General features: G+C 43.7%; 1 protein-coding gene across 4 annotated transcripts in view; it reads left to right on the forward strand.

Moving 5' to 3' along the window:
- KIF6 (kinesin family member 6) overlaps window positions 1–22,254 on the forward strand; it is a 465,199-nt gene that overhangs the window by 335,562 nt on the left and 107,383 nt on the right. For all 4 annotated transcript variants that reach the window (XR_003521659.2, XM_027603428.2, XM_027603429.2 and 1 more), the window contains one exon: window positions 20,193–20,301. Coding sequence is in view for 3 of the 4 variants with exons in the window: in XM_027603428.2 (XP_027459229.1) it covers window positions 20,193–20,301 (109 nt within the window). In the remaining variant the exon portion in view is untranslated. The remainder of the gene's footprint in view (window positions 1–20,192; window positions 20,302–22,254) is intronic.

A 22,254-nucleotide genomic window follows, 5' to 3' on the forward strand; every position in this document is an offset into this window, starting at 1 on the left:
GACTTACTCCCCTTCATTCTTCCTCTCCTGTTATCTTCTTCTTTTTCTTTTTTCTTAAAATATGTTGCATTATTTGTTTCAGAAGTACAGATCTGTGATTCAACAGTCTTGCACAATTCACAGCGCTCACCTGCAACACAGAAATTCTAATATATACTCACACAGCCAGCTAGTCATCATGTTCCATCAGAAGTGTGTACTGAGTTCAACACTTCCTTTCCATCCCCACTGACCTCCTCCTTGTCAGTTATGCTGCTCAGGTAGGCAGACAGTATAGCCGCCAGTAAAGAAGGCTCAGAATAAACAGTCAGAGGCATAGAAGGAGAATAATGAGGGAACTGTGCCAAGATGCCAGAGAATGAAATTTTAATAGTTAAGGAATATTCAGTTTAATATTCAGCTTAAGTGAATATTAAATATTTAACTGAATATTAAACTGAATAGTTAAGGAATATTAAACTGAATAGTTAGGGAGTATTGAATAAATATTGAATAGTTACAGAATATTGAATAAACTGAATATTAAACTGAATAGTTAAGCAATATTCAGTTTAATAGTGAAGGAATACTGCAGAGAGGCCAAAAAGTATGAGAATTGAAAAATGAGCCCTGAAATTGCCAATGAAGAGATGATTGCTGACTCATATTCTGCCTTTACTTTTCATGGATTTCATTGAATTCTCATTAACTACAGTAATGAGCAGAAAGCATATAGGATGGATATTCAAAAAACATTAAGTGATTGATTAATGGACTTTATTTGGGGATTTGGGAACATACAAAGATAGCCATTTAATCACCATGGTTTCTATGTAAGGGGCGAGAGATAATAGACTCAGAAAACAAGAAAGGCAATTTTAAATTGAAAGTAATTAGGAAAAGATATAAAATTTGTAAGTCAATTTTTTTTGCATTTTACAATAAATAATTTATATTCATTTCCTAGCATGTCTTAGATTCTGTCTTCTTGGTGGGGTCACTTCATTCCAGGTTTGGGAGGGGTTAGTGGTAGTGAGTACCTATACAAGCTGGGTCAGTGAGGTCCAATTCATTTTTTTCTTGTGATGAGAACTTTTAAGAATTACTTTCTTAGCTAATTTCAAATTTGCACTACAATATTATTGACTGTAGATCCCATGCTGTATATTATATCCCCATGACTTATTTTATAACTGGAAGTTAGTACCTCTTGAACTCCTTAACCCTTTTATCCACCCCTCAACCCTCCTCCCCTCTGGCAACCACCAATCTGTTCTCTGTATCTGTGAATTTTGTTTTGTTTGTTCATTTGTTTTGTTTTTTAGATTCCAGCTACAAGTGGAATTGTATGATATTTGTCTTTCTCTGTCTCACTTATTTCACTTAGCATAATACTCTCAAGGTCCATCCACGTTGCAAATAACAAGATTTTATTTTTTAGAACTGGGTAGTAGTCCATCATATGTATATACCACGTCTTTATCCATTCATGTATCAGTGAACATTTAGGTTGTTTCCATATTTTGTCTATTGTAAATAATGCTGCAGTGAACATAGGGATGCATATAACTTTTTGAATTAGTGTTTTCATTTTCTTCAGATAAATACACAGAAGTGGAATTGCAGGATCATATAATAGTGCTATTTTTAATATTTTGAGAAACCCCCACGCTGTTTTCCATAGTGCCTGCACAAATTTCCATTCCCACCCCATGAGGTTTCCTTTTCTTCAAATCCTCACCAATACTTGTTATTTCTTGTCTTTTTGATTTTAGCCAGTCTGACAGATGTGAGGTGATATCTCACTGTGGTTTTGATTTGCATTTCCCTGATGATTAGCGACGTTGAGCATCTTTTTATGTGTCTATTGGCCATCTGTATGTCTTCTTTAGAAAAAAAATCTGTTTAGATCCTCTGCCCACTATCTGATCAGATTTTTTTGGCTAAGTACTTGTATGAGTTCTTTATACATTTTGGGTATTAACCCCTTATTGCATATATGACTTGCAAATATCTTCTTCCATTTAATAGGCTGCTTTTTAAATTTTGCAGATGATTTCCTTTGCTGTGCAGAAGCACTTTTTTTAATGTTATGTTAATTACCATACATTACATCATTAGTTTTTGATGTAGTGTTCCATGATTCATTGTTTGCGTATAACACCCAGTGCTCCATGCAGAACGTGCCCTCCTTAATACCCATCACCAGGCTAACCCATCCCCCCACCTCCCTCCCCTCCAGAACCCCCAGTTTGTTTCTCAGAGTCCATAGTCTCTCATGGTTCATCTCTCCGATTTTGCCCCCTTCATTCTTCCTGTGGAGAAGCTTTTTGTTTGATATAGTTTCATTTGTTTATTTTTGCTTTGGTTGCCACTGTTTCTGGAGTCAGGTCCAAAAAGTTGCTAAGACCCATGTCAGGGAGCTTACTATCTATGTTTTCTTCTAGAAGTTTTATGGTTTCTTACATTCAAATCTTTAATCCATTTTGTGTTCATTTTTGTGTACAGTTTAAGATAGTGGTCCAGTTTCATTCTATCGCATGTGGCTTCCCAGCACCATTCATTGAAGGGACTGCCCTTTTGCCATTGTATATTCTTGCCTCCTGTGTCATAAATGAATCGACCATTTTAGTGTGGGTTTGTTTCTGGGCTCTCTGTTCTGTTCCATTGACCTATGTGTTTTTATGCCAATTCCATACTGTTGATTACTATATATTTGTAGTACAGTTTGAAATCAGGAAGCATTATGCCTTCAGCTTTGTTCTTTCTCAGGATTTCTTTTTATTCAGGATCTTTTCTGGTTCCACACAAACTTTAGGATTGTTTCTTCTATTTCTGTGAATAATGCCATTGGAATTTTGATAAGGATTACATTGAATCTTAGAATCCTTTGGGTAATATGGACATTTTAACAACATTAATTCTTCCAATCCATGAGCACAGAATATCTTTGTGTCTTTATTTGTGTCTTCTTTCATTTCTTTCATCAATGTCTTATAATTTTCAGTGTACAGCTCTTTTACCTCCTTAGTTAAATTTATTCTAGGTATTTTATTCTTTTTGATGCAATTCAGAGGGGATTTTTTTTAATTTCTCTTTCTGATAGTTCATTGCTAGTGTATAAAAACAACAGATTTTTGCATATTGATTTTGTATTCTGCAATTTTACTGAATTTGTTTATTAGTTCTAACATTTTTTTGGTGAAGTCTTAGTGTTTTCTAAATATAAAATTATGTATTCCATAAATAGTGGCAGTTTTACTTCTTCCTAATTAGGATGCTTTTTATTTCTTTTTCCTGCCTAATCAGGAAAAAGAAATGGACCTCTCAGTCCATTTCTCCTTATCATTGTTTTAGGAAAGTGTTATTCATATCCAAGGCATCAGAGAAGAAAAACTGTCTTTCCAGGGGTGCCTGGGTGGCTCAGTCAGTTAAATGTCTGCCTTCGGCTCGGGTCATGATCCCAGAGTCCTGGAATCAAGCCCCGCATCAGGCTCCCTGCACAGAGGGGAACCTGCTTCTCCCTCTCCCACTACCCCTGCCTGTGCATTCTATCTTTCTGTCAAATAAATAAATAAAATCTCTAAAAAAAAAATCTTTCAGATCAGTTACTGTTCTTGGAACTAACAAAGAAGTAATGATCATTTCAATTGTATCCTCAGCCAAAGTCCATTAATGTAGCAGGTGCCCTCAGGAGAGAGCTCTATAACAGAAGGCCTTGGAATTCTCCTTCCACCACAGACTCAACACTAGATCACATTTATTTACTATGATTGCTCTATCGGTCCATCTGTCTAAGTAACTAACTTTGGGCAACTCAGAAGCATCTATCATCACTGACTCTTTAACAAAATTGTGGGTTAAATCAACCCAAAGAAGGACATTTCTTCCTTGACCTCAGTTCCAGTAGGTCCAAGTGAGTTGGAAGCTGGGCAGGGGAGAATGTCCTAGAATCATAGCATTATAGGAATCGTATGCTGTTGGCTGCAAAAGTTGGGTTTGCATCTGTTCTGAAATGAATTTTTCTGATCGTTTGCTTTCTGTGCCATTTTTACTATTTATTTTGTTGCTTGGCTTACACTGGGCCTGAGCTTGACTTTGGTCCATACGTCTGGAAAGCATAGTGTAGTTCATTCTCCTTCCACACACATCCTGCTCTTTTAATAAAACTGTTCCTTTTTTTTTTTTAATACAGAACGGCTGATCACAGGATTTGGTAACAGGGCAAAAACTGATAATTTGCTTAAAATGAGTCAATTTTGCGCCAGACTGGGAGCCCCATGACTCATAATTACAAGTTCAAAGCCTGGCTGTTTGTAAGAAGAGGAAACCCAGCCAGAGGGGCTTTCAGCCTGCTCACTCTTTGGATTCTTTTTATCCAGAGAGCAAATTACTGCCCAAGGCAACCCAAAGCTCATTAGTGAACCCAGTGAAGACAGGCAGCTTCTTGGGCTTGGACAGAAAGGAGTCTTTCTACCCTGCCATGTGAACCACAAACAGTTAACCAGCTCCTAGAGCATCCGCCAATGAGCATTTTCCACCACAGATGAATGCCAGTCTGAGAAGCTTTAAGCAAATTAAATTTAGATTCCTCTTCATCAACTAACTACTTCATCTACTTAACTTTTAGCACCCTCTCCTTCTTCCTCCTCTTCCTGCCATTGTAGCAGATGGCAATAGTCAGGGCCCCATGCCCTTGGCATTGTTTTCCACAATCCAGTTCTGCTTCTGGCTTAAAGAAAAGACAGGATTAAAAAATAAAAAACCTAAACAGTAGGGAAAGAAGTCAGACAAAGCTATTACTGCAAGTACTGAGTGAAGAGCTGCTCATGTGCTGCTACCACGTGAAGAGAGGTGACAAAGAGTAGAAGACAGACACAAGTAGAAGCCAGGAGCCCAGCAGTAGATGGACCAGATCTGTGGCTACAACTTGGCAGCCTCAAGACTAAGGAACCCTGGACATCACTGAGTTTGGGAAAAGGAAGGATGATACTGGTGGTCATGTTAAATATGTGTGTCCTTTTGATATGCACTACCATACAGATATGCATTACCCATACAGGGTGTGCCTGGTGCCCAGTCTGGCAGACCTTACAGAGAGCCTCTTCCAGGATCAGAAAGATGTGATGGAGGGGAGTGAGCGTAAGACAAGGGGTGGAGGGTGGAGGTGGAGGGACCTTAATAGAAGGGAGACACTGCTAGAAGGACCAAGAGGAAATAGGAAGATGTGATTCTGGCTGTTTTCCAAATCAAGTTAATCATTTTAAATGAGGAGAGCATTTAAGTCTGATGCTAAAATAGATTCCTTTGATAACTTTGCTTACGATCAGCCATAAACTAAGGCCTTGAAACTCCTTCCTTGGAGTTTTTTGTCAACAGCAGCACACATTAATTTATCCTAGATGCAACAAAATGTTTTTATTACCATAGATCTGAGAACTCAAAAGAATACAGCGCAAATGCAGGTGCATAAGCAAATACACTATCCAGTTCTGGGGTTTGGAGAGATATACTTTACTTAAATCCCACTGTCCTACCTCTTTACTATCCCAGATCCTTTTCTACCTAATCCATCTACATACAAAATGAAAGAGAGAAACATGCGTTTGTTGAGGGCCTACTATGACCAAGACACAGTATTGTGTTCTTTCCATATTTCACTCCCTTTTAACCCTCAAAATAGCCCTATGAGGTTAATATTACTAGCCCCATTTTCTGATTGAGTAAACTGAGGATACCACCTGTTTGCAATCTTATGGATGAAAAGGAGCTTGTCTGATTGACACATCATGAGCCACACTGCACTGCTATGTGGTGACCAATCATCTAAGACCTTCCTCTTTCAGCTCCCCAGTATCAATCAGTAAGCTCTTCCCAAGAGGGTGGGTTCTTTCTTTTACTCAGTCTGCATTACTGACCACTTACTATGTGCCAGGCACAGTAAGTGTTCATGCCACACCTTCCAGAACCCTCTTTCAATTAAGTTTCCATCACAGGAATGCCCTGCACACATTTCACAGCTTGATCATGTATTTGCTCCCTAGCCCAGTCCTTCCGGGATACAGGAACCTTAACATTCCCTCCCCATGGCCATCCCCAATCCTCCTGCCTCCACCACACACGTACCCACACACATGCACACACACAGTCATGCACGCACACGTATACATACAGGCATAATTATTTCCACTTCACACAGGAAAACTAAGGAATACAGGAATTAAGTAACTTGCTCAAGATCACACCCTAGTAGGGTACGTTTTTATAACTGTTGTTTCTCCAGGCACTGCTGAGAACTGCTGTTGGAATAAACTGGCTTCCTAGAAAGCGAGAACTTTAATTCAGAAACTCCCTTGAAGAATCTAGCCTACAGAAATAATCCAAAGTGCCTTTGTGCAAAGACCACTCCCTCCCTCAGAGAGACCTTCCTCTAACCCCCTCAGGAAAACAGCCTCTGGCATCACTGGGATCTCTCCATCCCATTACTTTGCATTACCTCTCTTCACAGAGTTAATTGATAGTATGTATTTATCTGTTTCTCCTGTCTGTCACCCTCAGTAGAATGTCAGCACTCCAAGGAAATAGCCTTTGTTGACCAGCTCCAAGAATAGTAACTGGGATATAGTGGGCACTCAGTAAATATTTATGTTAGCTAACTAATTAAGTACTTAAATGTGGAATAGCATTTACACACCAAGATGCTCACTGCAACATTACTTACATATATATATATATATATATAATGTAAAATTCTAATTCTAGAGAATAGATTATAATGAGGAAATATTACATAGCCACAAAAGGTAATATTTATGAAGAATTTGATGAGTTAAGAAAAAGGATTATGAGATATGTTAAGTGAAATAAGCAAACTACAAAATTGTATCTATATTATCATCTTAACTATGTGATAAAACAAAGCATAGAAAAAACTGGAAGGAAGGTAGATGGATCGTGAGTTATTTTTTTTTTCCTGCTTCTTTATACCATTCTTTATTTCCCAGTTTTTTGCAAGGGACAAGCTATACCTTGATTATTAGGAAAAGTAAAATAATAACTTTTAGATGTTCTTACCTCATCAGGCAAAGATATAGGGGGTTAAATCTTTAAGACTTGCTTTTTGCATGAATTGTATTCCTCTCTGAATTCCTATAAGATAATGCATCTGGGAAAGAAAAATTCCTCAGAAGCCTTCCTGAAAGGCTTATTATAAATGGTTCATAATGGTAAATTACCTCTTTCTGTTAAGAATGTACAAATGCTAGGCACAGATATTAACTGGCTGACCCTATAGTGTTCTGAAATAATGCTAGATGTCCCCAAATATTCTCATTTCTCTGTCTCAGAAATGGAAGCTCTTGCCAGGAAAAGGAAGGGGAGCTGTTCTCACAAGCCCACTCATCATTTAGGTGTGGTGTTTAGTTTGGCTCCCTTTAGAAATAATTATTTATAGGTTTTGTATGCATAAAACAGAGACAAAACAAACAACCACAAAAGTGAAAACCAAAGGAGAGAGAGATCAAGGAGTGAGGTGGTAAAGCTAATCAGGGAATGGGTTAGCAGGGACCTGTGGAAGTTGACCCAAGCTAGGTTCCTGAGAAGGAGGGGGCACTTTAAAAATTCTCACTGTGGGGAGCGCCTGGGTGGCTCAGTCCATTAAGCGGCTGCCCTACAGCTCAGGTCATCATCTCAGAGTCCTGGGATCAAGCCCCACATCAGGCTCTCTGCTCAGCTGGGAGTCTGCTTCTCTCTCTTCCTCTCCCTCTGTTCTCTGTCTCAAATAAATAAATAAAATCTTTAAAGAAAAGTTCTGACTGTGGGTATGCAGGGGAGAGAGCTCAAACTCAGGCATCAGGGTTCTCATAGGAGAGCAGTTTAGGCTTGAGCAGGAGGGCAGGAAGCAGGGTGCTAATTTAGTACATATTAGGGGCACCTATTTCCAATACAACTGCTGACCTTCTTCCCTCCCTCCCTTTATTCTTCCCTTCTTTTCTATCTTCCTACCCTCCCTCCTTTCCTTCCTTCCATGCTTCCTTCCTTCTTCTCTTCCTTCCTTCCTTCCTAGTATTAGAAAAGGAGCAATAAACAAGACAGATCACCTTTGTGGAGTTTTCATTTTATACAATACATATATATATGTGCAGTTTCTGATGATGACAAGTGCTAGGAAGGATATAAAACAAAATAATAGGATAAGAAACAGTCTGGGTGGGTTGGAGACCAGAGGAGGTGATATGTGAGCTGAGAACTGAATAATGAATTGATAGTCATAAAGATTCAGGGATGGATGCTGGCAAACAGGATACAGTCCAGGTGAGAAGTGGTGGCGACTTCAGTTGGAATAAACAAGGAAACAAAGAGAAGCAATGAGGTCTAAGGCATACTTTTAAAAGATTTCAGACAGAATCTGCTGATAGAACTGTTGCGGGATCTGAGGAATCATGGACGAGTCCTAGGATTTTTTGCTTGAGCAAGTGGTACCATTTATTGATGTGGAAACAATTAGAGGAAACATCTTGGGGTAGATTTTGGAATGGAGCATGAAATTAAGGGTTCTGTTTGGAACATGTTAAGTTTGAGATGCCAATTAGACATTAAAGTCGAGATTTCAAGTGGGCTGTTAAATGTCCCAATCTGGCCCTCAATGAAGAGGTCAGAGCTAAAGATACAAATTTTGGAGCCATTGGTGTATAATACATTTTAAAGCCATGAGACTAAAGGAAATCACCTGTTGAAAAAGAAGAGTGCCCAGGACTGAACCCTACTGCGCTCCAACATCTGGAGGTTGGAAGAAGCCAGGAAGGTGAGAGAAAAATCAGGAGGGAGTGATGTCACAGAAGGCCAACGAAGGAAGTGCTGCAGGCAGAAGGGAGGAGTCAACTATGTCTAATGGTGGTGTGTATTGGTCAGGATTTACTAGGTTATGCTCTGGTGATAAATTAGCACTAATTGTGTGTAGCTTATCACAACAACATTTCTTTCTCATTCACACTGTATGAACACTGGGGGTCAGAAGGGTGGAAGTTCTGCTCCACAAGCACCAGGGACCCAGACTGACATAGATGACACTTGTCCGGGATGACACCGATCACCAGAGTGAGAGAAGAAAGAGCATGGAAAATGGCGCAGTGAGTCTTCAGTGCTTCAGCCAGGGGGTAATACATATCACAGTCACGTACACCTTCCCAACCTGCAGGGGACCTAGGGACTGGGTGCTAGCATATGAAATAGTTGGTGACTTTACTGCTTTCTGCTGAGAGGTCAGCTAAAATGAGAACAGAAAACTGATCACTGTATTTAGCTATGCTTAGATCACTAAAGATGCTAAAAGGATACTTTCAATAGAGTGGAAATAATGAAACTCCTTTGGACTGGATTGAGGAGAGAATGGGAGGTGGGGGAATAGAGACGGTGAATATCGACTAACCTGATGAGGCTTTTTTTTTTTTTTATGACAAAGGACCAGAGAAATAGAAAGATAACTAGAAGGTTAATGGGTAGGGGAGGGGGAATATTGTTAAACAGTATTTTTTTCCTTCCTCTGGGTATCTAAATGTCCTTGAATCTCTTACTCTGCAATCCCTATATAAATAGATGAACTTGTCTCCTATTTCACTAATGAAACCAAGGCCAGTGAACATTGAATGTTTTAACCTTCCATTTTGTACCTACAAATTCAGATATATCTACACCTAACTATATCTAATTCAACATGGATTTTAAAATATGGTTTTGTGGTGATGGACATAATCCAAAGAAGAGGGGGAAAGTTGCTCAGGCTAGAGAGAAGGGACAAGAGAAGAAGGCCGGGGGAGTTTGGGAACCACAGCCCAAGTGGAGGGGTTGGCCTTTGATAAGATGGTCGATGCTTGATCCATTCTCACCAGAAGGAAAGCCTGGACTGCATTGAGTCCACCGGTCGGGACTGATGAGGTAGCCCCTGCCCTGTTGCATTTATCTCCCCAATGAGAAGAGGTTGTTACTGTGGGATGAGCCTCCTGGGGGAGTCAGGGAGCAGAGAACACAGAAGCAGTGGAGCCTGCCTGACAGTTTAAACCACTCTCTCTTCCTCCATTGCTAACTCACAACTAGCAACTACCTTCAGAATTCTCCTACTGTGTTCAAGTCGTTCTTGCACTCTGAACAGCTTGCTGTGGGTAGGCTTTTAGATGACTCATTATTACTTATGATGACAATAATAACTCATTTTTACACTTTCACTTTTTATAGTGTATTCCATATTTATTTATTCATTCTGTCAGACTTTCAAATAAATGATTCATAGCTGCCATATTCAGTTTTATTACTGCAAAATATATACATAGAAAACTGCCTAGAGATGCATGTACAGTTTAACAAATAATGTTTTTAAGAAAAACAAGTTAACTAGAGGTATCTCATCCTTGTTTATTCATTCAGTTGACAAACCTTGTTTGGAGTATCTTCCAAGCACTGAGCTTGGAGCTGGGACTACAGATTCGTGTAAGGCAAAGTCACATGCCTTTGGAACTCATGGCCTGAGGGGTGGAGAAGGTGGGCAGATAAGACAGTCATGCAAATAGTTTATTACAAATGTATTCAGCAGTTCCAAAATGTAGACATGCACAAAGTGCCACCATCTCTTATTAACACTTCACAGTAACTTTAAAAGACAGTTTTTATTAGCTTCATTTGATAGACGAGGGGCTTGAGGCTTCCAGCAATTTAAATGGCAGATCCTAGATCATACAGCTAGTGAGTGAAACCAGTGCTCAAACCCATGTCTTCCTACTTTAAATTCTATCGCCTTTCCCCAACCACTGCACAAGAGTAGTAGAAGAGTAGCCCAGAGTTACACTCTAAAGCAGATTTTCTTCCATCATCTGAGGGACAGAGAGTAGCCTGACAAGGCTGTGGAAAACTCCAGTGCACCTCTGCCTGGGAATGTCCTGGGGATGCAGGGGACTCTTTAAGGGTTTGGTATCTGGACCTAGAGGTCACTGGGCCCCAATTCCCCTCACAGTCAAAGGAAACCCCAAGGTCCTTTTATTCAATCTCTGTGCCAGTCCCTGACCACAGTGGGCCCCTTCCCACCCCTATGACCTTCCCATGTTTCTTGAAAAGCCCTCTGCAGTCTGACCACTCCCCTTCTTTTACTTTCTTACAATTGTCTACACCACCTGCACCATACTACCACCAATGCATTGTCTATGAGTGTTCGCCTACTTTCTAATGTAAGCTTGAATTTCCCATACCCCCAGTGCTTTCTATCACAAGGTCAAGGACAATATTTCTTTTATTTATCTGTAATATTAACCATAGAAGAAGGTTGTCGAAAGAGCAGATACTCAGTACTTGTTGACAGATGGTCTACTTCACCAGTTGACTCACAATCTCAGTGAATAAACAAATGTTACATTTAAATAATGAAATTCTTTCCAGAGAAAAAACAGTCAGGATACAGAGGGGTCAAAGGGAAAATGATGGCCCCTTGGATCCTTTTCACCTCTTTCTCATGGCTATTGCTCATTTGAGGATGGGAAATTATTCTCTGCCAAAGTCCACACTCTTGGAACCTGGACCCTATCCCTTCTCTCTGTAGTATCCCCCTGCTTTGCTCCAACACCACTATTTGAAGTGCATAAACTCTTTGACTGTGGAGACTCTTCAAAACTGAAGCTCCGTGTAGATTAGGGAAGGATAATTACTCATCTGGACCTGACCTAGTTGGTTAACTAATAAAGTCTTCATGGTAGAAAGCCAAGCCTCCCCTACAACCCTCCCTTTCCCTCTGATCCTTACCCAGTCCCAGGGACTCCAGGTGGAGCAGCTCTTCCTGGCCATCTGGTACCTGCCCCAGCTTCCCATTCATGATCATCTCCAGCTCTGACAGGCTGCCATGTGCATTCATGGTTTTCAGTGCACATCCCAACTCACAACCCTCCCAACACTGCCTTTTTCTCATGACCTCCTGACCTCATAGGTCTGACCTTAGTGGTTTGCTGGTATTCGTGAAATCATTTCTACTTGACAAATGATTTTCTCTCAGCAACATAGTATGCAGAAGAAGGATTCCAGAGCAAGACAAACCTAGGATCAAGTTATGGCTTTACCATTTTACTAACTGTTGTCTTGGGGTCACTTTTAACTTCTTTCAAACTCAATTACCTTACCTATAAAGTGGGCCCAATACTACCTAGTTGACAGGGTCACTGTGAGAATTAAATGAGTCAACATATGAAATCCCTCTAGCACATGCAAAGTTCTCAGTAAGCATTAGCTACCCTCCATCACCACCAATAGACTTGTGAGATTAGTTGAGTTCATATTTGTGAAGCATGAAACAGTGTCTATCACATAGAAGACACACAACAAATAATTTCCCCTTCCTTTTTTTGCCCCCAAGGAATGAATACCGGTATACCCAAACTCCATTTTACCTTTTGCTTGCTTCTAAGCAAGAGAAACAAAATTTTATTTAAATCTACATGCATTTCAGGGAAGAGGCTACTAGGCTAGAATGTACTTTTTTTTTTAATTCTCTTTTAAGAATGTAGCAAAATAAATTTGAGACTACAGTGGAATTCATTCCTAATTCAGGCATAGATAGAAAACTGCCCTCATTTGTCAGACAATAGGGCATGTGAACAATGCTCTAGCTGCTGCCCGCAAAGCACAGACTGACGTGAGAACTGAGCTCATTGGGGTGGACGCCAGTCAACAGAACCCTGTTGACTATGGCCTTTAGAAATGGTCAGGACATCTCAAACTCAGGGAATCCTGTGTTTTTCAGATTCTGCAGCATTTGGAGCCTCTTATTAAGCTGAAGAGGAATGCTGCCTTTCTATTCAGTGGGCTTCTCAGTCAACTGCCCTTTAACCCACAAAGGGCTAGAGCCCACGTGTCCTTCCACCCAGATTTCCAGGGCTGGTTCAAATACTGGGCCTGGAATTGGACACCAAGGCTGCCACATCTATGGACTGAAATCAATGGAAAAGACTCTGTAGATCCAGTTTCGCCTGGCATCAGGAGCCACAGCATGCTGTCTTATTTAATGGAAATGTTGCTGGCCTCCAGATTTCTGAGTTAACTCCAAAATGCAGAAATGCCAACATGACCCAGGCTGTTCTCCAAGCCCCATGCCTGTGTCTGTCCATGGGTTTTTCTAAGCAACCCACATGGGGACTTTATTCTGAATAAGAACACTCACAAAAGGAAAATGCCAGACAGGCTGGGTTAGGAAAAGGAAGGTCTTCGGCAGACGATCCTCAGGACCATGGTTTAAAGGCTTAATGTGACTGCTGGAAATGGGCCACTGCCCTCAAGCAGCTGCCATTCTTCCAGGCGCTCTAAGTCTGTCTACTTGGTTGGCACACAGGGCCTTTCGGCACCCCCTCAGGCTAACATCCAGTACGCAGCTGCAGCAGGAAGGTGAATCAGACATGGTTACCAAGATGAAAGAGAAACACAACCAGCTTCGAACACTTCCCCCTAATTCCACCCAGCCCACATGGTCTGCACTGCTGGGCCTGCAAGCCTTGCTGGTGGGACGTGTGATCTCTGGCACCGGGAGTCAGGAACCCATTTGATTTATTTAGATGTGGTGCCACTACTGGGTGGGTCTCCTAAGGTTTCGTGGCTTTCCACTTCAGATTTTCCCTTTACTCCACTCCCTCAAGCCCCTGCCAAGCCTACCATGCTTCAGCCTGCTCCAAGCCAGCCCTAAGAATCTACAAATTAAAGGTTCTCATTTGACGACTTTCATGTGGCAGTTTAGGAAACTCCAAGGCCAGTCCTAATCTGAGGACTTCAGCCCAGGTGGTATCTTCTGGTTTGAACATAAGCCTTTAACCCCAAGGCCTAGGGCACCAACTCATACCAGAAGTGTTACTCAAAAGCAGGAAGTAGGTTGGGCAAGTGTCCTTGGTCACCCTAAAAGATCGACTCTTGGTCTTCACATCTGCAGTCACTTTGGCCGTGGCTAAGTGGTTTTGTCTTCCCCTTGTCTTCAGATTCCATACCCTGCTGCACCCACCCAGCCACCCCTCAAATTGTAGCTGAGCTGGCCCTTAAAATAAACAGAGCCATGGCACATGGCACCACTTCTTATGGTGGCCTCCATCACTCTGGGGGTGGGGAAACATGGACAGAGGGCTCCTTGGCATCTGCCCCCAGGAGGCCACTCTCAGTGATTCGGGCACTTGAGGGCATGACGCTGCTCCCTAGGGAAAATCACCTGCATGTCAGCCCCTAAGGTGGTAGAACTGGGCAGTTATTTTCCCCCAGAAACATAGGAATGATGAAAGTAACAGCAGTTGTCATTTGATTGGGTGGTAATCTGTGAAAGGGGATGAGTGACGTAGGCTGCCTGACAATGTCTTCCGTGAGTGTGAGGAAGGGACGTGGGAATGCAGGGACTACATCCGTGCCATGCAGGTCTTTCATGTAACTTCCAGAAACCTCCTCCTTCCTAAATGACAGCATCCTCCCTGCAGTGAGGGGAGGAAGGTCAAGGGTCTCAAACGTCCCTCCTAATCTTTCTGGGAGGTGGACCACTTCTCTTTATAAGATCTTTTAGTGCCTCCCCATCTCATGCATGTTTTCAGTCCAGCATCAGTGGACACTTTGCTTTCCATGCTAGAAACTGCTGACTTGTCCTTCACTGCAGAGTTTCTGGCTGTAGCCATCATTTCCTTTTGATGGCCCTCAGGACATCCTTGTCCCAGGCACCATTCCCAAGAGTGTTGGACCACTGACCTTTCCTTCATTTTCCTCCTGACCTTTTATGTTTCATGCTGCCTTGATAGATTTAACCCTTCCTCTCATCTAAATTCCTCCTTTTCTCTCCCTCCCACTGGTCCATTCAAACTTTTCTACACACCAAAGGATGGAATTCTCTTCTAATTATTTATAGGAGGATACTTTTATATATTTCACCTAAGTCAACATTTACTGAGAAATTCCAGGGCCTAGAGAACCTTGTATCAGATATCGTACAAAGCCACACTCTATCCCGGCCTGTTGCTTCTCATAACTGTTTGCACTTCCATGTCCTACATATTGTAGGGATTCATCGTGTCACTATATCAAAGCCACTCCCTCACCTTTGGTTTCGAAAACTTCCGCTACCAAGCCACAAACCGTATGATCATCCCCCACATCCAGCTTCCTCCCTCTCTCAGCCTTGAATGTCTCCCACCCAGCTCTGAGCCTTCTCTTGCTTTTGGTCCCAACCAGTGTGATCCACGCCCCCCTTCCTGTCAGAATCCCACGCCATCGCTCACTTTTCCTCATTCTCTGTGGGTCTTCTTTTCTCCCCTTCCTTCTTTAGTCAGAGGGAACTGAGGCACCACATAAATAGATGCCTTTCCCAAGGAAAATAGATTTTTGGCTCTGACCAGGAAATCCATTTTTCAGCATGAATAACACAACTCTCCATCATTTTACCTTTGTCAATTTTTAAGCAAAAGCTTAAGCAGCAGTAGGTTGTTTGGGGCAGCCAGGAAAATGAGCTCTGGCCCTTGTGCTCCAGACTAAAGGCAATCAGACAGCAGGCCGAAAGGCAGAGCATAAACTCTCCACTTCTGATGTTTTTCCTTTCCACTTGGTTTCCATGGGACCCTGTGTTGGGGGCGGGGAGGGCTTCCAAAAGTACCAATGCGTATTCTTCAGCAATTTAAGGAGCTAAATTTCAGGATGGCCAAAAAAAAGAGAACATTATAGAAACGGGTGAGGGACCAGCACCAAAGAATTTTGTATGCCTAACATTTACAGAAGCCTCACTCCAAGGCTGATTTTGCAAGTGCCTTGTTATCTGCCATTTCTACCTAAGTGCCGTTCATAATAAGTATCAAAATCCAGAAGAGGCCGTAACTTTAGGATTTGGAAGTGTTTTCCATCTAGCTCACAACCTGGAATTGCAATGTCCTATTTTGGGGGCTGAGACTGAAAAACTCCTCTTCTTCTTTAGGGTTTTTTGTTTGTTCATCTTTTGGTTTTTGCTTTGTTTTGTTTGAAATTTTATACTGGCCTGTAATATTTTATGTGCTCTCCTCCGGGTCTTAAACAGTCCTGTGCCTCAGCAAGCCAGCAGGCTGCTCTGAGTCATCCATGTTTTCTGGGATTTGACACTGTGACCTATGATTGAAATTCACTAAAAGGAAACAACCACGAGCTAGAAACAGTCACAGCAAGTGGGAACTCCTAAGGTCCTCTGCTTTGTTGAGCAGTGGAGTCTGACAGACTAAACAAAGTTGGAGAAAAGGCACAATTTGTCTTTGCCATCACACCTTCCCTTTTAAGCTCAGATTTTCCCCCATTTTGGCACCAGCCTGAGACACCATCTTATGTCTCGTCTTTGCAGGATCTGTTAGCTAATGGTCAACAGATCATGGAGTTTGTCTTTGCTGGCTCCAAGACAGTGATGCCTTCAAGAGTATTTGCATTTTTATAAAAGCTTCTTGGAGTTGGAATCTCTAAGGGTGGTCTATGAAGCATAGTGATATGTAGTAGGAGAAGATGGTGTTGAATATCTTGTGTGTGTGTGTGTGTGTGTGTGAATTTCTAAAATCACACTATACAGGGGATGCACCCACCGAGGAGTGCAGTGGCAGAGGAAGAGCCATCAATGCACTTACCCCATCATGTCACAATATGCTATGCCAGAAGGAAGAACAGTAAGCATGTAGGACATTCATTTATTCATTCAAAAGAATTTGAGTTCCTCCTATGTGCCAGGTACCATCCAGGTGCTAGAATTACTGCAGCAAACAAAACTCACAAAAATCCCTGCCCCATGGAGTGCACACATTCTAGAAATAATAATAGAAATAGTAAAACAAAATTCGTGATTCTTTTTTTCTGTGGTACCATAAAGAAAATGCAAGGTTTGGGACAAGATAGACAGTGATGAGAGTCATTATGCTTTTCCTAGCAAAATGGATCTAAGAGCAGTACTGACTTCCTCTAAAAAGCCAGACCATTTTTACCCCTTTATAACATTTCTTTAACTGAGCCTCAGTTTCTTCCTCTGTAAAATGCTATTTGACCAGGAATCATGGAGAAGTTTACCTGACGTAATAGGTAAGGAAGCACTTGATACAGTGATTAGTGTAAAGTATATAAGAAATTCATTTTATTCTCCCCAAAGGCCATTCCTATTGAGTGGCAGAACCTTGCATATGAATCGAGTTGCCCTTTTGATCCACTCTCCTCCTCTGTCCCTTCCTTCTGGGATCTTCTTCCACTTCTGCTCCACGTGGCAAATGCTGCTCGTCCCTCGGAATCCTTCCCAGTCTCCCCAACAGAGCTGACCCTCCTCCTCCCTGTTTCCCGGCACTGGACACATGCCTGCCTTACGGCAAATAGCAGCTTTCATTGTTACTGTTCACGTTTTTTCTCCTTCACTGGACTTTCAATTCTTTAAGGGCAAGGATCAAAGCTTTAATCTTCTTGTTCAAGTTTATAGCTCGGTCACATGCCAACCACAGTGCCTAAGAGAAATAAATATTGGTGGAGAGAATAAATAAATATGATCTCATTAGCTTTCAGTCTCTCTTGTGCTTCAACGGCTCTAACTCCTTCTAATGGGGGCCAGAGCTTGCCGTATGAGAAAGCTGTTTTCTAAATCCTGAGAGGTGAAGACAACTCTTCAGTAGGCTTCCAGGCCCTATTTTGCCTCTCTGCCTTCAGACGATGGACATCATCAGCCACCGCACCTTGGCCTCCCTGAGCAGACATGGGGGACGCTAGCTGCCAGAATTATAGCCCTCACATATTAATGTCCACTCACCTGAGCTCCCCACCATCAGAGAACTCCAATTCCAGAATGCTTTCTCCATCGTCCCTGGAGGAAAGCTGATCCCGTGTTCCCAATGATACGCCCACAGCACTGCAAGACCCCAAGCGTGTCTTAAAGCACCGAAAGTATTAAGTGCTTCCCAGTGTAACTTTCTGTCTCATAACATGCACTTCACTGAATTTTAAGTCTTGGAAAATTGGTGACTCCTATATACTTGTGATACAGTGCTGGCCCCACATGTCCAGATCCTCTGGAAAGTGATAGCAAACTATCTTCCTGGGCTTATCTCCTCTGTGCACCCCATGTCCTTTCTGTTCCCACTACCCAGGCCCCTCCGCACCTCAGGGAAGATGCAGCGGGGTTTTCAGTAGATTCTAAGTTCTTCCAGGACCGACTGCTATAACAGTGCCGTGGGCGCTGAGAAGCCTCAGCACGGCTGTTCCACCCAGCTGTCAATTCGGACTGTCGGCTCTAAAAGAAAGCAGAGCCTGGGAGAGAAAAGGCCGTGAACCCAACTCCTTCACTGCAACTTTTCGAACAGCCCTCTCCCAGCCCCCCATCCCTGCCCCTGCCTTCTCATCACCTCCTCTGTGGGAGGCAATTTGGGGGATCCCCCAGGCAGGTTCCCAGGTGGTCTCCGTGGAGCTCTCCTCATCCCCCACTCTGTTCCAGAGAGATTCACTCCCTCTACCCTCTGTTGCTGTTTCATTGGCAGTGAAAAGCACACATTGTCAGAATTGGGCACAGACCAGGGGTTGGGTGTAAGGTATGGCGTGAGTCCCTTGGCTCCTGGTGGGCTCTGCTGGATGAAAAGTGTCCCCCGGTTAATGTGTCTCATGCAGCAGAACTCATCTTTCTGAGTCTCGCACAAACCCATTCCCAGGCCAACCCGGTTCTGGAGTGTGCAGGGCAGATGTGGAGACAAAACCGAGACATGCCCATTTGCTTCTGATTGGAAAAGGGTGGGGCGTCTTGTGTGCCTCACCATTCAGACATTTTTCATGGTGCTATTTTTATCAACGGTAATCATTAAATTGGTGTCAGATGGGCTGGTCCAGTTCCTCACCCCGAGGCCTGGTGATGAGACTCAGCGGGTTTTTTCCAGGCAAGAGGAGATGTGGTATGTGGCCCATATGAATACATCTCCGGAACCTGGGGCCTCACAGGCGAACCCCTCTCGCCCTGGATCATGTTCGTGTGGCAGTTAGAGCAAGGCTCATTGTCACTCCTGGTTCGTTCCTGACCTGATTGATTTAACACACATCTGTTGAGCACCTTCTAAATGCCAGACATTGAACAAGACACTAGGGATTCACAAAAATGTAATCTCTACCTCCTAGAAACATGCCTGTCACCAGAAAGGATTGTCATGTGAAGTGACAATGTCTACTGGGCTGTGCGTGTTACAGATGCATTGATAGAGGATCATTGACTGCGGAGGGAGGATTCGTGCTGCCTGGGCCTCAGGGAACGCTTCTCAGGGTTGGTGACACTCAGCCAGGGCTTCAAAGATAAGTAGAATTAATTGGATGAAAACATGAGGAAAAGGAACCAATGCTTTTAAAAGAGGCATAAAAAAACAACTCCGTAGATTCACCCAAAATCCAGTTGTGAATTCAGCTGTTGCCTAGGGAGTCCCAGGCACACACTTGCATTGAGCCTCGCTCTGGGAGGCCGGGAGGAAGAGGGCTGCGGTACAGAAATACCACCTGCTCACTCTGCTGTCCCTGGCCGTTCTGACTCTGGGTTCCAGAATTTGGCCCCCGAGCAGGGCCCAGCAGTGGGGCTTGGCACATAGTGATGATAGTGACCCAGGATGTTGGATTTAGACGTGAACTAGGAGCTGCCATCACAACCTGCTCATGGATCTTTCAATGGAGAACCTAACCTCGGAGTAAGCACCGAGGCCCCTCCCTAGACACAGGAAACAAGGATGAGTCGTTATATGAAGACTAAGAGTAGAATTTTCTAGGTTCTGTATCTTTCAGCCTGGATTGTACCTCTTTTAACTAAATGCCTGGAAATCCAGCATGAAATTTAACAGAAAACCAAAACGGGGCATAACAGGAAAACGGGGAGAACTGTAGCACTGAATGATGGCAGAAAGTGCATTTGCAGATGTCCTCGGCAATCCGGGGCCTGGAGCTCTGGTTCTCATTTGCTCCGACTAGACATTCCAAACTCCACCCCCCACCCCCACAAGTCACATGCCTGCGCAGCCCCAGCCCTGCAGGGTGCAGGGTGTCACTGGAAGGGCCTCCTCGCTGGGTCGGTGGCCAGCTGGAAGAGCCCAGGGCCACCTTGTCTGGTCAGGAGCCTCTCGGCTGTGAGCCTCTTGGAGCCAGGGCTGGCTTTGTGGTCTGCCTAAAGTGACAGTGAAATTAATGGGATCCTGATGCTGTGACTGAGGCCATTTCCCCATGTCTCCAAACAGGGATGAGAGAAGAAATGTCATTAGGACGACAAGAGGCTTTTGAAATCTTCAAGAGAGACCACGCTGACAGCATCACCATCGAAGACAACAAACAGATTTTGAAGCAGAGGTAAGGCTGGTTCACAGGGCCACTGGTTCCCCGACGCTTAGCCGGGCCAGTCTCAAGGAAACTCGCTACTCCGTTGTCCCTAATCTGTTTGACCTAACTTCTAAAAGAAAGGCCCGATGTGTATTTAGTTTCACAATGAATTATGTCCAGCCCGGTGGGACTTTCCTACGTGGGAACCTCCTCATCCCAGCACTGCTGGGGTCCGCAGTGTCAGGGCGGGGTCTGTCACTGACAGCACCAACTTTGTCCCCAGTTCTCACCTGTTACACTAATTCCCGTCTGCCTGTGACTCTATCCATATCACACTGTTCCAGGGGCCAGGGAAAAAAGTCTGTAGATCAAATTGTCATCTTAGAACTCTAGCTGCTGCAGCCCACGCTTCCCACTCAAAGAGAGTATACGTGCACTCAGCTTGTGACCCAGAGGCCTCTGGTGTGTTCTCCAGCCAGAAGCAGAGCGGGCAGCAGTGTCTGCTGACATATTGTCAACCTGGTCTCTGAACCCTTTAGGAAAAAAACTTCGTTTCAGCTCATCTGCGGTTTAGATGCATAGCCGCAAACTGTGGCAAACAGAAAGACTGCCAGGTGCATGAGTCTAGAGTTCAGAAGAGAGAGTTCTAGTCTGTGAACTCTTATACTGAGTCACACATGACTCTGGATCTTAGCACACACACAAACATTTGGAAATTTTCAAAACCAATTCGTTGAATTAAAATGAGATCCAGGTTTGAGAGTCATATGCTTATAAACACTTCAAGGAAGCTTAAGGAGTGGCTGAGCTCAGGAAAACAGGTGGAGACACAAGGGTCTAGAGGGTAGAACCAGGGGGAAAGCTCTGAAGGGCAGGGAGGGCAGAGAGGAGGCTGTGAGGGAGGCTGAGAAAAAGCAGAGAGAGAAGCAGGGGAGACCCAGGAGAACATATTATCTTGAAAACCAAGAGGGGAGGCGGCTCCAAGAAGCATGTTATGAGTGGTGTCTGACACTAGAAAGAAAGAAGCAGGGGAGACTGGACGGAGCACACCGAGCGAGCGGGCGACTACAGACCACGGGGCGGAGGGCTGGGAGTGAGGGAGCACATGAGAAGGAGCTGAGCAAAGGGAGCACGTGTGAACATGTATTCAAAAAGTCTGTGATAGATGACAAACATTCGAAGGAGGGAAAACGGAGGCCTAAGGAGAAGGGAGGTTTGTTTCAGAACGGGAGAGAAGTAGCCAACATTGCAGGCCATGGAAGCAAACCCCTGGAGAGAGAGGCAGACAGACAGACAGACCACGGGAAGAACTGATGCAGCAAGGCCTCAGGGAGAAGGTCTGGGGAGGGAGGGCATCAAAGATCCCGGTGAGGTGATCCTGGAGAGAAAAATGAGGTAGACACTGCCTCCGATGCCCTTGGCAGTGAAGGGAGGAAGGTAAGATGGCCTCTATTTTGTCCGTGGAAGTTGAAGTGGAGTAAGAGTCGGGAGGTAGCAGACGTGGTGGCAGAGGTTTCATACAGATGTCACAGGGAACAGGAAAGAAGGCAGAGCTGGAAAAAGAAAAGGAAAGGCAAGCAGCACTGAGGGCCCAGCTTGACTGGCCTTCTCGCTGTGGTGGCATGTGAGTGGGGGTCTCAGATCACTTTAGGAATCCTGCGATGGTGGGAGGGGTGTAGCCGGGAGCAGTCATTCGGGCGCCATGCTGCCCCCCTTAGTTGGAGGAAGTACATGTGGACCCCGCGGCCCAGTGGTTCCGCTTCTGGGTCTGTCTCCCAGGAAGCTCTCGAGTGGGCTCTGAAGGGGAAGTATGAGGGGATGTTTGCCGCAGCTCAGTTTGTGGCTGAGGAGAGCTGGAAGCCTGGGTGTCCATCACCAAGGAAGCAGAGAGGTAAAATCTTGGGGAAGCTAACCATGAAGTCAGGAGCAATGGATGAATGTACACACACCAGCACGGACAGCACTAAGAACACAATTCATGGA

Source organism: Zalophus californianus, chromosome 7, assembly GCF_009762305.2.
Source record: "Zalophus californianus isolate mZalCal1 chromosome 7, mZalCal1.pri.v2, whole genome shotgun sequence".
Classification (NCBI taxonomy): Eukaryota; Metazoa; Chordata; class Mammalia; order Carnivora; family Otariidae; genus Zalophus; species Zalophus californianus.